Source organism: Gopherus flavomarginatus, chromosome 3, assembly GCF_025201925.1.
Source record: "Gopherus flavomarginatus isolate rGopFla2 chromosome 3, rGopFla2.mat.asm, whole genome shotgun sequence".
NCBI classification, from domain to species: domain Eukaryota; kingdom Metazoa; phylum Chordata; order Testudines; family Testudinidae; genus Gopherus; species Gopherus flavomarginatus.
Window position 1 is genome coordinate 260,899,398 of NC_066619.1, and position 17,813 is coordinate 260,917,210.

The window sequence follows — 17,813 nt, forward strand, 5'->3', positions numbered from 1 at the left end:
CTCATGTCTTCTCATTGCTCTGTTGTTTGTGTGGTCCTTACTGACCTTGGCATTCAGGTCTCCCATGACGATAGTTAGGTTGTGACATGGTACACTCTCTTACTCTGCCTGTAATATAAGGTGAAATTTGTCCTTTACTTCTTCATCACTGCCATTTGTCAGAGCATAGCACTGAATCAGGGTGATATTGTGTTTCCCTTTCAGTCTGGCTCTCATAAGTCTCCTGATGATGGTCTTCCATTCAAGCAGGGAATGCTTCACTCCCTTCTTCAAAAGGATGGCAACACTCTCAAGGTGTTGTCCATTATCACATCCAGGATACAGCAAAGTTTTTCCCAAGGCTGCTGTTAATCCTTCTGCCCTGTGCAGCTGCTCTCGCTGACACCCAGGATGTGTAAGCTATAGTGTCTCATCTCTGCTGTGACCTAAGCTAGCTTCTATGTTTCATACATTGTCTGTACATTCCCAAAAACCAAGTTTGGTTTTTATCTTGGTATTGAGCACTGCACAGTGGCTTCATATGGGTTACTGATTCCTGAAGGTCATCACACACAGTAATGGTTCATTTCTCCATCACTGTTTCCGTAACATATTTTGTTTTTTTATGGGCCAGGGTTGTTAGCCCTGTCCCTAACCCCCAACCCGGAGGACCAGGGTGTTTATTTTGTCTGGCCCCTCCCCCACAGACCAATCCAGCCTGGCTGAACTTACCAGGAGCAAAAAGACTGCACAGACACAGACTCTGGGGATCGTTAGAGCACACAAGCTGTCCCACCACCACAAGGCACAGACACCAGAGGACATAAAACTACATGAAATTGATTCGTAATCACTCAATATCCAAGTGAAACCATCCAAAATAAAATAAAAACATCTCACTGTAATCTCTGCAAAAGTCAATCAACAACTGTGCTATGACATGGTCAGAACAAAAGTAGAACCACTGAGTTTTTGTTGGAATAATGAGGGCTAAGCCACACCAAACCTCATCTGCTTTCTGAATCAAACTGTTCCAAATCTGATTTTGACTAGCCAGAGTAAACAGATGGCAGCACCCACAATATGCTATGCACATTCCAGATACAGTAACAGGCATTAGAGAAGGCGCTCACAACCAGAGAGAGGGCAGGGAAAGGGTGCCATGTATAAGAAAAGTGAGTCAAGGTAGTTTTACTATGTTATGGCAATACATGATTATATTAACACAGGATTTTTCCAATAATTAAAGTATTGTAGAAGCTGGCAGCCCATCTCTTTCCTTCTTTACTGCTATTCCTAGTGTCACATAATATGGCTATCACCATCTCATTAAAAGAAAATGAAAGTAGTAAACTACTTTTAATAAAAACAAGTATTTTATAATCCCAAAGACTACTGTTTCAAACTGTGTAAGAGCTCTTCATTGTACAATATTATAGTATTTTAATATCGAACATATGATCAGATACAAAAATATTAATTTTATTTTTAAAGGGCCCCACTTTTATTTCTGCCACAGATGAACATCCAAGTATGTCATGCTGAGCATGAATGATACAGATCTGCTATAACCTCACCCTATATCAGACTTTTGCAAGGGTTACGGATTTCTTTGAAACGATTTTCTCTGTATAATACAAATGCAATATTATGAACACTGTTTAAAAATATTTCTAGTAAGATACAGAACCAAAAATATATCTGAAGTCGTTCTTTCAGAACCTACACACTATAAAACAGAAGGTAATAAAAAGCGCCACCATGAGGACATAATGAGGATGCCATCAAGAATACACTATAAATAAGACTAAGATTTTGTCATGGATTTTTTTTTCGTAAAAACCAGACAGGTAACGGGCAATAATGAAAAATTCAAGCAAGTTTGTGACCTTTTACTACAAATATCCATGACACTGACTTTTACTAAAAATATCCATGACAAAATGGGGAGCCTGGGCATCTACCAATGGGCTGGGAGCTCCAGGGGCCCCCACTATCCATGGGACTCAGAGCTCCAGGGTCCCCCTTGCCACCTGCAGCTGCCAGGAGCTATGAGGGGCTGCCACTTCCTGGGGTGGTGGGGGTACCACTCAGCACCCTGGCTCCGCAGGTCTTTGGAAGTCATGATTCTGTGACTTCCACAACTAAATCACAGCCTTAACTACAAAGCAAGTGTTATTTCAATGTACAGCAGAACCACACTAATTCCCACTTCTACTAACCCACAAATGTGCAGTATGTACACAGCCACACCCACACTTGTTAGCAACTAGCTTTTCAGGAAAGATTTTATAGTATATTTCATTTCTTAAAAATATATTACTACAATAAAACTACCATTGACTTTGAAAGTATACACTAAAACAAAATCTACTATTGTCTAAATAAATTAATACCACCTGTTTTGTTGTTTCATTTTTGAATTCCATATATTCCATATTGCATTTCAGTTCAAATTAGTTATGCTCCATTTTACTACCTATATATCAAATATTGTTCAAGTTAAAATTCTAAAAACATACAGGCCTAAATTTTCAAATGTGACTAGTAATTTGGGGCATCCAACTTGTGACACCTTAAAAGGACCTGAGGAAGTGCTAAGCACCATCCCTGAGAAAAATCAGATCCCTTTTAAAGTTGCCTCAAGTCATGTTTGAAAAATTCAGGTCATTGTGACTACAAACTATTTAGATTTTCTTTTAAGGGGTATCATCCGTGTGTGTTTGTGTGTGTCACAGAAAAGCTTTGGTTAGGAACATTCACTTAAGGAGTGTTAATTATTACTAGTTAGAAATAATAGGTAAAATCCTGGCCTCATTCATGTCAATGAGAGTTTTGCCATTGACTTCAATGGAGCCCGTATTTCGCCCAAAAAGTTTGTATGAGATTCACAAGGTACAGAAGAGTTGGTACACAGACTCTCACCTTTGGAGGTTTCAGAATTTTCCTTTTCGGTTTTTTTGGGCGTAACAACTGTTCTCGTTCCTAGAATAAAAGAGAAGATTTTACTTTTTTAACATGTATTTAGATTACACATGACAAAAGGAAACATCATTAAATGTTTTCTTAAAGCATGAGGCAAAGTTACAAAGAACGTAAAGACTTCTTGTAATATTTAAACAGGAAAATTCCCTTAAATGTTTTTCCTTTGAAGCCCAGGAACATTCAGCAACATATTCCACAGGTTTATCTTGAAATTGTCAGGCAAAGGTTTGTAAAATACTGGGCACAGGTTTCTGACAGTTATTTTTTCTCTGAAGATTATGGAAATATAGCAACACCCATTGAGAGGCGAGAAAGTGCACTGCCCTTCTCAGGCTGAAGATCAATAGCAAAGGCTAGCTCAGCTTTATTAAACCTAAATCAGCCTGTCACACACATTCTGACACAGAACCACATATGAAGATATTCTTTCTTTGCTACTTTTTTTTTTAAATAAAAGAGGAACACACAATGTAGGTTATTCAGCCTCCTAAGGGCAGAAGTCCTAAGAAGGTAAGGCACTTACAGGACTCAGTTCTGAACACAAATTAGGAAGCTCAAGCACGAGTTTGTTGGCTTCTGATCCCAGTTCCCTTGTGCCTTTCTTTTAGCATCAGCTTCGAAGAAGATTGTAACAAATCCATGTTGTAACGTAAGAAGATCACAAGTGTACCTCAGACTTTTAGGTCTTGTGATCATTCAGCCAAAGAATACTGACTTGACCTTCAGAGGGGGTAGCAGGAGAAGGTAACAGAGGCAGAGAGAGACAAGGGGAGGGAGGGAGGAAAAGGTACTAGGAAGGTCCTCCTTCCTAACTTTTTTTTTTTAATCCTCTTTTACTCTGCTCCACCCCCCTTTACCCTAATTCTATTATCCTTTCCAGCTTTACTCTCATCTACCAATTTCTGTGTCCTTCCCTGTGATTCTTCTGGTTTTAAAAGGATTACTGTGATTTCAGGTTTCTAACTCTAATTGCTGATAAAGCAGCTGTCTCTCCGGCCGATATTGAACTACATCTGCTGGAATACTTAAGTGAGGGCTTCTTCTTAGTAATTCAATCCAGAAAGTGGAAGAATAGTAAACTACCAATGATACAATGCTTGTTTTGAAATGGTGAAGTAATCCATCTCTGCCAGCACACTGCTTCAGAGGAGAAAATTTGGGAATGTACACAGCAATTCAGAATAATGATGGTAACTTAAAAAGCACCTTTAATTCAGATGGTTCTTCAAAGTATTTTAGAAACTTTTATGGGAATCCCTTCATCTTCACCTAAATGCAACAGCTTCTGGTGTGAAATGCAGCAGGTATTTCATGTTGCACAGCAACACAACAGTTTAGAGTCGGAAGTGAAAAATACATCTGGGGGAGTTTTAGGTGCAGTCACCTACATCAGAATCTGGCCAAGATACAGATTGGCAGAAGCCCTGGGGGTTTTTCGCCTTCCTCTGCAGCATGGGGCACGGGTCACTTGCTGGAAGGTTCTCTGCACCTTGAAGTCTTTAAACCAAGATTTGAGGACTTCAATGGCTCAGACACAGGTTTGATACAGGAGTGGGTGGGTGAGATTCTGTGGCCTGCATTGTGCAGGTGGTTAGACTAGATGACCATAATGGTCCCTTCTGACCTTAAAGTCTCTGATTCTATGATTCTATGTTACAGCCCCCTGTCCTGTAAACAGTATTGTAAGCACTTTGACCATGAGTGGTCAAGATCTCAGTTTCATGTCTTACTTCCCCAATACCACTAATGATGCAATCAAGAGCGCCACTTGCTGAATCTTCAACATCATTTTCTGCAGTACTTTAGAAACAAGACGGTTACTCACCTTTGTAACTGTTGTTCTTCAAGATGTGTTGCTCATATCCATTCCAATTAGGTGTGCGCGCACAGCGTGCACGTTCATCAGAAGATTTTTACCCTAGCAACACTTGGTGAGTCAGCTGGGCGCCCCCTGGCATGGCACCGCTATGGCACCGAATATATACCCCTGCCGACCCATCCGCTCCTCAGTTCCTTCTTGCCGGCTACTCCGACAGTGGGGAAGGAGGGGGGGGTGGAATGGATATGAGCAACACATCTCGAAGAACAACAGTTACAAAAGTGAGTAACCGTCTTTTCTTCTTCGAGTGCTTGCTCATATCGATTCCAATTAGGTGAATCCCAAGTCTTACCTAGGTGGTGGGGTTGGAGTGAGATACTGCAGAATGCAAAACCGCTGAACTGAAGGCTGCATCATTTCTGGATTGTTGCACCAGGGCATAATGGGAAGCAAAGGTGTGTACTGAAGACCAAGTAGCTGCTCGACATATCTCCTGGATAGGTACTCGAGCTAAGAAGGTGGCCGATGAGGCCTGAGCCTTGGTAGAATGTGTGGTAATATGTCTCGGAGAAACACAAGCTAGATCATAGCAAGTACGAATGCACGCCGTTACCCAGGACAAAATCCTCTGAGAAGAGATGGGTAGGCCTTTCATCTGGTCTGCCACTGCAACGAAGAGTTGGGGCGTTTTGCGGAAGAGCTTCATCTAGTCAATATAAAAGGCGAGCGCCCTATGGACGTCGAGGGAATGTAACTGCTGCTCCCAACGAGATGCATGCAGTTTGGGAAAGAAGACTGGGAGGAATATGTCGATTGAGATGGAAGGTCGACACTATTTTGGGGAGGAATGCTGAATGTGGCTGCAACTGCACCTTCTCCGCAGGCACCACTGCGGCAGCTCCACCGGAGCCGCCTGCCGCCCCCTCCGTCAAAACGGCGCCCACCATTTATTCTGGCGCCCTAGGCGATTCCCTAGGCTGCCTAAATGGTAGCGCCGGCCCTGCATGGTGGTCACCATTCCTCAGAGCATTTTAGGCTCCCTCGACTGGTGGCTAACACCCTCCCTGGTGTTCCGTTCCATCCGATGCAGCCTTCAGTGTCCGTAACGATGGACGCGTCATCTCTCGCCTGGGGGGCTCACCTAGGCCATCTTCGCACGCAAGGTCTCTGGTCATCTCAAGAGCTAGCGTTGCACATAAACGTCCGAGAACTGAGAGCAGTCCACCTGGTGTGCCAGACGTTGCAGCAACATCTGCAGGGTCGTTGTGTTTCAGTGCTTACTGAACACAACGGCTATGCACTACATAAACAAATAGGGAGGAACTCGATCCTCCCCCCTTTGTCAGGAGGCGATCCAACTGTGGGAATTTTGCATAGCCCACTCAATAGACCTTGTAGCGTCTTTTCTCCCGGGGGTTCAGAACACTCTGGCAGACCAACTCAGCAGATCTTTTCTGCATCACGAATGGTCGATTCGCCCGGATATTATACATTCTGTCTTCCGGAAGTGGGGCTTTCCCCACATAGACCTCTTCGCTTCTCGCGAGAACAGGAAATGCCGGAGGTTCTGCTCCTTCCAAGGTCTCACCCCAGGCTCGATATCGGCCGCCTTCCTAATCCCATGGAAGAGCCAGCTGCTTTATGCCTTTCCACCCTTCCCACTGGTGCACAAGGTTCTCCTAAAGCTCTGCAGGGACAGGGCTCGCCTGATCCTGGTCGCCCCTGCATGGCCCCGACAACACTGGTACACCACGTTGCTTGACCTCTTGATAGCCAACCCAATCTCCCTGCCTCTTCTTCAAGATCTTATAACTCAAGACCACGGCAGGCTTCACCACCCAGACCTGCAATCCCTTCATCTCACAGCGTAGCTCCTGCATGGTTAATGCAGTCGGAGTTACGCTGCTCTGCCCCAGTGCAGGAAGTACTCCTGGGTAGCAGAAAACCTTCCACTCGGTCTGCATACTTGGCCAAGTGGAAGCGATTTTCCTGCTAGTGTCAAACACTGAATGCCACACCCACGGATGTTCCCATCCCCACTATACTGGACTACCTATGGTATGTTAAACAGCAAGGCCTCGCTAGCTCATCATTGCGAGTGCACTTTGCGGCTATTTCTACTTTCCATCCAGGAGAAGGTAGTCACTCTGTCTTCTCCCACCCTATGGAGCCACGGACCAGCGGACCCTCCGCAGGCACCACTGCGGCAGCTCCACAGGAGCCGGGAGACCAGGGCGCAGGGCGGCGAAATTCCCGTCCGCCTAGGGCGCTCAAACCCCTAGCGCCGGTCCTGCCACCATGTCTATGGAATCTCTGCCTGGGCGGTAAACTGAGGCGAGCCAGGTCTGAAGGGGACGCAGGTGTAGCTTGGCATGCTTGGTTACAAAGGTGCACGCGGCCATGTGACCGAGGAGGCTGAGACAGGTGTGAGCCGAGGTCGTCAGAAATCTTTGGAGGCTTTTTGTAATTGAAACTAACGCCTGAAAGCAGGGTAGTGGCAGTAAGGCTCTTGCGAGTTTGGAGTCTAGAATGGCCCCAATGAACTCTATTCTTTGTGTGGGTACTAGAGTAGATTTCTCTAGATTGATCATCAGGCCCAATCACGTGAATAAGTCCGTGACGATGCCCACGTGTCTGGTGACTTGATCCTCGGAGGTCCCTCGAATAAGCCAGTTGTCTAGGTAAGGAAAGACATGTATTCGCTGACAACAGAGGAAGGTGGCCACTACAGCCATACACTTCGTGAACACGCGAGGGGCTGTCGAGAGGCCAAACGGAAGGACCGCAAATTGAAAACGTTGGTGGTGCACCATAAACCGTTGAGTCCTCGCAGGTCCAGGATGGATCAGAGACCTCCTTTTGCCTTGGGAATTAGGAAATATCAGGAATAAAATCCCTTGCCCCTTAATTCCTCCGGTACCTCCTCTATAGCTCCGATCGAGAGGAGCGTACGAACCTCTTGCCAGAGGAATTGGTTGTGAGAGGGGTCCCTGAAGAGGGACGGGGAAGGGGGGTGAGAGGGAGGGGGCGAAATAAATTGGAGGTGGTATCCAAATTCTACCGTGCGTAGGACCCAATGATCCAAGGTTAATTGGGTCCATGCAGGGAGGAAGGAGGAAAGGCGGTTGGAAAACTTAAGGGGATCCTGGGGAAGGACTGGTGCTCTGCTCTCGGGCGCACCTTCAAAAGTTTGGTTTAGGGCCCGTCGTTGGTTTGGCAGGACCATTATTGTGGCCCCCTTGGGTCCAGACTGCCACCTGCGGTTACCGCGACCGCGCCTTCTGCCAAAGTCTTGTCGTGGCCTGGGTTGGGGGAAGGGGCGCTGAGGCTGGCTACGGAAGGACCGTCGTTGGGTCTGTGGGGTATGCATCCCAAGGGAATGCATAATCACCCGATTGTCCTTGAGACTCTGCAGCCTGGGGTCCGTTTTCTGAGAAAAGAGGCCCTGGCCTTCAAATGGCAGGTCTTGGATGGTGTGCTGCAGTTCAGGAGGTAGGCCTGACGCTTGCAGCCACGAAATCCGTCTCATCGTGATTCCGGAGGCCACGGTTCTGGCTGCCGAATCAGCAGCGTCGAGTGAGGCCTGGAGGGAGGTCCGTGCAACTTTCTTTCCTTCCTCCAGAAGGGCCTGGAATTCCTGGAGGGAGTCCTGTGGGACCAGCTCAGTGAACTTGCCCACCACCTGCCAGGTATTATAATTATATCTGCTAAGCAGGGCCTGTTGGTTCGCCACCCTGAGTTGGAGGCCCCCCGCAGAGTAGACTTTACGTCCCAACAGGTCCATACGTCTAGCCTCCCTTGATTTTGGGGCGGGGGCTTGCTGGCCATGGTGCTCCCGCTCATTCATGGATTGGACCACCAGACAGCATGGAGGAGGGTGGGTATATAAGCACTCGTATCCCTTGGAGGGCACCATGTACTTTCGCTCCACCACTCTAGCTGTGGGAGGGATAGACGCCGGGGATTGCCAGATGCCATCCACTTTGGCCTGTATGGAACGGATGAATGGTAAAGCGACACGAGTTGGCGCATCCGCCGACAGTATGTCTATTACTGGGTCTTCAACCTCTAGGACTTCCTCGACCTGTAGATTGATATTTAAGGCGACTTGCCTCAGAAGGTCCTGGTGAGCTCGGAGGTCAATAGGAGGTGGGTCCGATGAGGATGTCCCGGCTACCGCCTCATCTGGGGAAGAGGAAGAAGACAGACCAGCGACGAGTGGCTCATGTATGGACTCATGGTCAGGAGGCACGTCAGGGTCTGGGAGGACCTGAGAGTTTGGTGCCAAAGGAGATTCGTCTGTACCCGCTGGAGGGGGGTGGCTAACAGTGGGCTCCGGTGCACGATGCTCCAATGGGGTGGAGCGTGATGGTACCGTGGGTTCGCCTTGGGCCTGGTGATATGCCCAAGGTGTCCAAAAGGACCACTGTTGAGGACCTTGGTCTGGACCTTGAGCCTCATGTAGAACCCGGCTGTGTACCTCCGAATCCCCGTAGGAGGCACTATCGCCATGCAATGAGACAGACGCATGCCGCGATGGCCATGGTGGAGCGGAGACCGCTTGGGGAGGAGTCCTGCATCCAGCGAACTGTTCTCCGTGCCGCACCGGAGAGTGGTACCGGGTTCCGTACCGGTACCGGGACTGCGAGCGGCGTCGGGATTGGTGCCGAGATCGAGAACACTGGCGGGACCTCGATCTTGAGTGGTGCCTCTCGGTAGTGCCGATCGAGGGTGGTCTTACCATGGCAGGCTTGTCTGTTGACTGAATAACCCGCACCGGCGGTGCCGGGGGTTGAGGCAGGGTGGGCTCCATTAATGCAATCAGTTCCCTCACTGTAGAAAATGTCTCTGGCGTTGTGGGAACGATGAGCTCTACCGAGGCATGAGCCAGGGAGCTGTCAGGCACCGGACTTGATGGCCTTGTGAGGCCTGAATCAATGGTGCTGAGATTGTCGGTGCCGCGGCAGTTACTGGTGCCGGGTGGCTCGCCTTAGGCTGCTGCTCAGACTGCGACGTAGATAGTGAAGCCGCAGGAGCTTTGAGCTTCTTGGCTCGTGGGGAGAGGGAGCGGCGCCGGGCAGGTTTCTGGGCCGGTGCTGGCTGGTGCCAAGATGTTTTCGTGGTGCCGGCGCACTCCGGTGCCGACGAGACATTTCTCCCCGGTGTGGACTGTCTGGCACCCAGTGCCGAAGGTGGAGGAGTGAGGGCTGCCTCCATTAGGAGCTGCTTGAGGCGAAAGTCCCGTCCTTTTTCGTCTGCAGCTTGAAAGATTTGCAGATCCGGCACTTGTCTGCGAGGTGGGATTCCCCCAAGCACTTGAGGCAGGAGTCATGAGGGTCTCCTGTGGGCATCGGCCTGCGGCAAGCCGAGCACAGTTTGAAACCCGGTGAGCCAGGCATGGGCCTGGGCACCAGGTGAGGGAAAGGGCTAATCCCCAACCCTCTGAACTATATACACTAACTACGTTTACAAAAATTATTAAAAATATTAACTAGAACTATAAACTATATACACAATAAGTATTAGAACGAGTGAATGGCTAGGGAGGTGGAGATCAGCTAAGCCACGCTCCACTGTTCCAATGACCGACATGGGCGGTAAGAAGGAACTGAGGAGTGGATGGGTTGGCAGGGGTATATATTCGGTGCCATAGCGGCGCCACGCCAGGGGGCGCCCAGCCGACCCACCGAGTGTTGCTAGGGTAAAAATCTTCCGACGAATGTGCACACGGCGCACGCACATCTAATTGGAATGGATATGAGCAAGCACTCGAAGAAGAACAACTTTTCAAGTACTCACCAAGCAAGCCTGAGTTATGAGATCACCACTTGGTATGGCTGAAATAAGACCATAGATGCTCTATGGAAACTCATAAATGTACTACAAAGGGAATAACCAAAGTGCTGAAGAATTATTTTTCATGTCACCACAATGTCAGTTTTAACTGTACTCGATTTAAATTAACTTGAATATTGCTCTCAAATGATAGGTTTGAATGTAGGTTTATGCATGTGTGTACTGGACATGTTTCACATTACCACTGTGAGATCATCAATAACATGCTGCTGCTCTATGACTTGCAGTCTCAGGAATTCCATTTCTTGTTCCTCTCGTGTGCTACTGAGGTCGTTCAAGGAAGTGTGTCTCTTCAAAGTCGGCTGCGTGGATAACTTTTCTCTCTGAAAAAATCAAGTTTATTATTAACACAACCAACTCTTAAATGTCTTCCTGCAGCATTAGGTAAAACCCTCACCTCTGATACACTAACGTGATGCTTCAGAAATCTGCTCCAGCACAACGTAAGGTCCTTTTCCCACCAAGCAAATATTTACACTTTAAACACACACAGAGTATATTCTGCATCTCACTAGGATGGAGAAAGCACTAGTGAATATACTCTAGAAAACAATCCTGAAGAGGGTCTTTACCATCTCTAGTTTATACAGGTCAAATTCAGCTCTGACATATACATCCATGCAAAATCCCATGGTATGCCAAGGTTAATTTTAGCCCTCTATTTTATACCCTTTTATATCCTTTACACATTAAGAATAAGGACCATTGTGGCTTCAATTAATTTTGTTTAATAGATGACAAAGCAAATAAAAATAAACAAACACTCTGATTTTAGAATACTACCCACCTCTAGCATATTGTATTTGACATTGACACCTTCACATGGCTTAGCTTTTGACATACCAGTATTTATCTGAGTAAGAGCCACACATTTGTTTTCAACTCTAAGCTATTAAGAGCAGCTGCTCTTACAAAGCAACCTATGATACGTATGAGATAGTTGCTTACCATTTCTGCATTTTCCCTTGTGAGATTTTTAATTTTTTCTTCCATCCTCTGGATACACTGCAACATGTCCTCATTCTTTTTGGTCATCCTTTTGTTTTTCTCTACAAGGGGCTTCAGCTGACCTTCTGTCTCCCGAGAACGTTTCAGCTGCAAAGGAACCCCAAAATGTCAGTTAATCATAATCTGGGCTACAATGACCTGAAAGGAGGAGCAGCACTTGGATTTTCAGTCTCCATTCATTCATTCAATCAATTTTTCTGCTTATACACCACTGCTGAACTTAACTGTATGCATCTAAAAATGTATAGCCTTTGCTTGTTACCAAAGTGAAACTAACATGGAAGTCAGTGCAGCACCCCTGCATAGCTCATGTTATGGAACCATTCTAAACCGAGACAGAGTGAATGAATTTGCTACTGCCAACATATACAGATGGGATTTTCAAAAGTTCTCCGTGTTGTCATAATTCTGCTTCCATTGCAGTCAATGAGAGTTTTACCATTAACTTTAATGAGAGCAGAGTTAGACCAACACTGAATGCTTTTGAAAATTGCACCCTAATTATCCAGGAAAATACATTTCTTAAATGCTCCTCATTTCCTTCCATTACTAAGTTGCTATCTCTCACCCATAATACCTCCTCTTATTTTAAGAGTTTCCCTTGAGATTAGGCAATGGTAGATTTTTCCATTAGAAAAACAAGCTTTGTAGCTCTTAGCCAGTGTAAGAAGTTCACAAAACAATGGTGGCATTGTCAAGTTTCATTACTTCAAAGAGTAATACAGTAAATTAGTTATATAGATTACATACATGTCAGGGTACAGTATATTACCAAATGCTGCATGCAAGCTACCACTCATAATTTGATGCCTACTTTGTGTGAACTATTAGTAGACAGTTCTGAAGAAGATGAAAAGGAGGAGCAATCATTTCTAAACCTTTTCCAAAGTTGAGTTTCTTATGTTAAATTTCCTCATCTTTGAAAAATGAAAGTGACTTTTACATCCAATGACAGCCTGGAGGACAACAGATTTAACTCGGAACCCTGCAAATACTCCATCCTTGTGCCCAAACGAACTATTCGGTGAAAAGGAAAAGCACTCAGAAAATAGCATAATACTGTTCTCTCTCTACACCAGCAGTTTCAAAGTCTTGGCCAAATAGGAACATTTAAAAAAACCTTTACGTTCTACGATATTTCAGTGTGTTAGCAACAGAGACAAAATAAGTTAAACTCTGCCTGAAAACACAACTTCTGAGTACCATTAAGATACTGTCCTGCAAGTCACCATCTGTGTTATTACTAATTATTTTACCAGTTCATTTCTTTCATCCGCTAAAAGGGTATTTCTGTCTTCCAGCTTCCGTATTACAGCATTCAGTTCAGCGATTTTTAGTTGAAATCTCCGTATGTCTCGTTCATCCATATGCTGTTCCTTTAAAAACATACAAACCAAAAAGGATTTTTTTTTCCTTTCAAATATTCATTAACTACACAGAAACATGTACTTACATTATAGCAGGCAGAGTTTGTATTCAGTGTATGCAATACAGCATGAATACTGTAGAGAATATCAATAGGCATTTGTATCACTACTGGAAAATATTTTTAATTGACATGAACTGTTGCAAATATTTCTTATAAGAGTCACATGGTTGTACAAGCTGAAAAAGGGCAAGCAGCCAAAAGGTTAACTCTAAGCTACATGACATAAAAAATTAAAATCAAATCTTAAATTACGTGTGTAAGACCTACTGCTTTGTACTAACTATATCAGTTTCAAGCCAGAATTAATAATACGGCACAGAACATATTTATAAGATAGCACCTTATAGATTTGGAAAAGAATAAGTACAAATTCCCTTTTAATGTCTATTGTTATTGTATAGAATAGTTCATATTCATAAAATAAATAAATGTCTGAAGGAAACAAATGGTTCATCTTTGCAACTGGAGAAACATACTTAATCAGTCAGTAATTACAAGTAATAACCTCACATTGTGACCACATTTACCAGTTTAAATGGTCTAAATTCAAATGTTTTAAACATTCTTCAAAATTCAAGAGACGTGGAGTTTTTGGTACTCAAAAAAGTAGAGTTATTTTTACGCAAAAGTGCAACGTACAGTGCTGTTACCAGGGCAATGCTCCTTTGGCAAGAATTAAACATAACTTACAATTCCATGTTTTCAGAGTATCCAGAAACGCTATGAAAGCAGATACAGTAACTGACCTATGAAGACCATTTGCATCTCTTACCGGGCTTCCCATCATTTCAGTGATATCCCCTACTCCAGGAGGAAGTTCCTTCTTGGGGCTACCATGGTACCGTTCTGCCTCCTTTACTTGGACAAGCTGTTCATCCAAAGCTTCTTTCTGAAGCAGCAGCTTTTGTGCATGGCCTGCCTGGACACCAAGATCTTTTTCCAAAGCCAAAATCACTCTGTCTTTGCCTTTTATCTCATCCATCTGTGAGAAAATAGAGCAAGAGGGAAACTTCTGTAACATCTCCAAGTATTTACAACAGGCAGCAAAACATAACCACAAAAGAAAGTTCTGCTCTCAAAACTATAGTGGCCACCTAATTGTGACTTTAAAATCAAGCTGCAGCTACCTGAAATAAACATTCTTTTTCCTGCAGAAAACATCAGTCTTCCATTTGCTAAGGTCCCAATCCAATGCCCATTGAAATCAATGGTTACTTCAACAGAGGTTGGAGTAGGCCCTATGTAACGAAGTGCTGGAAGCTAATAAATGAACCAGCACTTTGATCACTTCGGCACCTATCAGCTCTCCTGAAGGCGGCTGATTGGGGATATGCAACTAATTAGCTTACCAGGCTAGTGAACCAATTAGCCATCAGATGAGAAGTATAAAAGAAGATTCAGGAAGACAGTGAGGGAGGAGGACCTGGGCTAGCTGACCCTGGTATGCACTGATTTCTCAAGGAAGGGAGATGCCTGTTCATGCTTGGTCCAGTAGGAAAGAGACAGAAACCTTGCAAATACTTTCCTGCACAAGACTGTATTGGAGATGGGAATATAAATAAATTCATATAATTTGCCACCTACTGATGGAGTCTGAGAGGTTTCTGGGGCTTGTCCTATTATGCCTTACACAAGGTAGGTATAAAACAAAGAGAGAAAATGCTCTCTATTTGAGCATGTATAATTTCTCTGGACAAAAAAAAGAATCTTTCGTCACTATATTCTGGGAAAGATATTCACCTGTGATGCAGAGGGCCAGGAGGAAGCCAATGTACCATTTAAATCCCAACTAAGCCTTATTTTGAGGCTTAAGTGATACATCAGCCTCCTGCTGCCCCTCTAAGAGTGAATTTCAGACATGACGACTCTAGCCACAGACAAAAACGCTATTAAACCAAAATGTGTACATTTAATCCAAAATTCGGAAACATACCTAGCTACCTTTCTTCTTGCTCCTTGTGATAAGATTAAAACGTGGATTAGTCTTTGAATAGAATGAAAAAGGAAATGTTTTATATCACAGCACTCTGAATGGATGAGACACTATTTCAGCATGGTAGGGAGAAACGTTTCCCTAAATCCTATCTATGGTTACCCAAATGTGTTGCTCATGCATCTCAAAACTACACAGAGCATACTACCAGGAGTAAACTACTATAGCATACACTGATGTGCCCCTCACAGCATCAGCAAAATTGACTTTGGTAATATTCCAAACACTAGGGGAAGTGGCAATCTACACTAGTTACTATAGAAACAGATTTCTTAACATGTACACTAACAATGTACCATATATTTATTGGGAATGTGCTACACGCTTTCTTTTACAGTTTACTGCCTCATTTCCTTCCTCCCTTCAAATGTAAATCCATGGGATCATTAAAAAACCCAAAATTAAATCCATTAAGTCATATCATATGTAACATATTCTTTATCCCAATCCTACATTAAGAGTGCATTAACCTTAAACAGTCAAGTGTTCAAAAGTCAGGAAATGCCAGAATTAAGGTCGTCCTTGCAATTGTAACACTAGTGCCTTGTATGTTTGCACTGCAATAAATTCTTTATTACATGATCACAGAGTACTTGTTTTCCTAGGGATTCTTGCCTTACTCAGTTTCAGTGAATGAGGCAAGGTTATGCACTGACTCAGGCTGGTACTTTGCTTCAGACACTGCAGAAGTTGGACCCTGTGAAGCAAATGGAGACCTGATCCACGATAAGAGGAAGGACAAGCTTGTCGTTAAGAAACTGGACCAGAAGATATGGATTCTACCACCACCTCTGCCACAGATTTCCTAAAGGACTCTGGGTAAGTCACTTAATTGTTCTGTGCCTCAGTTTACCCACCTCACTAAATGCATGAGGACAAATTAATTAATGTTTGTGAGGTTCTCAGCTATTATGGTGGTAAGTGCAAAAAGGAAGGGTTCTCAAAAAAGAAAAAGTTCTTATTCATGGAACAATTTGTATGATGTGTACTCTTTGAAGCAAGGAAACAATGAACAATAAAAAAAATATTGAACAGCTGCCTCATTCACTGAGCACCATCCATCAAGTGCACTGAACCCGGCAGGGGTCCTCTGGGAAAATAATATCTGATCACGGAACTAAACACTGAGGGCAAGATTCTGCTGTCAGTTACACAGGTGCTGTTCCCATTGAACCCAATGAGAGCCACTCCCATGCAACGGAAAACAGAATCAGGCCCTGTAACATAATGCATATGCATAAGGAGGAAGAATTTAAGTTGCATGGAAAGCCTTAATTTTAGCAATGGCCATCTTCTGGGCGCTTCACTTCACAACCCTAATGTTCTTTTAATTTAAACTTTAAATGAAATTTCGTAGCTGTTAAAAGAGAAATGAAAAGACATTTCAGCACGTGTTGCTATTTGCTAAACAGCAGCAGAATGCTCTGTTCTATGCAATACATACAATCATTGAGGAAGAAACTCAAGCCCTGGTCTTTCTCCATGTATAACTTCACAAATCATATTCCACAAGCCCATACATATTAAAACTGAAGTTCCATGAAGCAATAGAAGTTTTGGGGTGTGTGGCAAGGGGCCAGTGGGAGGGGTGTTAAGCAGAAAAACTGCTTCCTCCAGCCCTGTCTTTTTCCATGCTTAAAAACTGAATCTATTTTGGTGAAACTTTCAAGCAAAAATAATTACATTTCAGTCAAAAAAGTTAAACTTCAATAAAGTTACAAGAAACTGAAATGACCTGTTTGACTGGAAAAGTATGGGTAACCTCTTTTTTTAATACACACATACTACACATATATACATACACACACACACACACCCCTACACATGCTGTAATACATGTTTCATTACAGCCACAAACAGACAGAAGAGGAAGTTTTTAAGCAATCTTGCACAGTTAATTCAATTCATAAAGATAAACAGAACAGAGGAATAGCTGCAGTTAGACACCCATCTGTCTTATGTTGCTATGAGCAACAGTATCTCCATGTTAAAAAAGAAACATATCTGAGGATGGAATAATGGAAGAGAAACTACTGTTATCTTGGAAGGTTTTAGACAGATAAATTGGATCTTCTGATGGTGAAGGAATATTGTGTCTATTTATTGTGTGAATCTATATTAAGAAAAACATTTAAATATGCATTTTGTATCCAACTCTCCTCTCTTGATCCTTTAATTTCTATCTTTACTAAGAGAGAGTTATGAAATATCTGATGCAGTATATTCTTTAATGACACGTTAATCCTATTTCAGCAGTTTAGGTCAAAATTGAATTCCTCCCTTTCCTCAAATGAAGAGTTTCACCTTTGAGCTGTTCAACATAAGTAATGCAATATAGCTGCTTCCTCACATTCACAGCCTCAACCTGCCCCCAACACTGTCTCAAAGATTTCTGCCTTCCTTCCACTCTGACCAAAAAGCAGCAGACTTCTCCATTTTTACTTGTCTCCCCATTATATACGAAGACTAATGCATTGCCATGGGGACTACTGTACATTCAGTCTAACATAGCCTATATCCTTGTGAAGAAAAAGTTAAGTGTTGCCCTCTGACGTTGCATATAGTAGTACAGATCTTTGCTACATGAGCATACACATAAGTCATGTACAAGTGTGCACAACCAATACTTAGCATAAATTAGACCAATCCTCTAGCTACTCTGACATAAATCAGCTGATAAAAGCCTCTGGGAGCCCGAACTGTATCCATCAATCAGTTTGGCTTAGGTGTGGTCTTGACACTCC

General features: G+C 43.9%; 1 protein-coding gene across 4 annotated transcripts in view; it reads right to left on the reverse strand.

Annotated features, from left to right (window-relative positions):
- JAKMIP1 (janus kinase and microtubule interacting protein 1) overlaps positions 1-17,813 on the reverse strand; it is a 265,410-nt gene that overhangs the window by 84,655 nt on the left and 162,942 nt on the right. For all 4 annotated transcript variants that reach the window (XM_050947698.1, XM_050947695.1, XM_050947697.1 and 1 more), the window contains 5 exons: positions 13,849-14,058; positions 12,904-13,023; positions 11,588-11,734; positions 10,822-10,962; positions 2,905-2,964 (listed from right to left, as the gene is read on the reverse strand). In XM_050947698.1, coding sequence (XP_050803655.1) covers positions 2,905-2,964; positions 10,822-10,962; positions 11,588-11,734; positions 12,904-13,023; positions 13,849-14,058 — 678 coding nt within the window. The remainder of the gene's footprint in view (positions 1-2,904; positions 2,965-10,821; positions 10,963-11,587; positions 11,735-12,903; positions 13,024-13,848; positions 14,059-17,813) is intronic.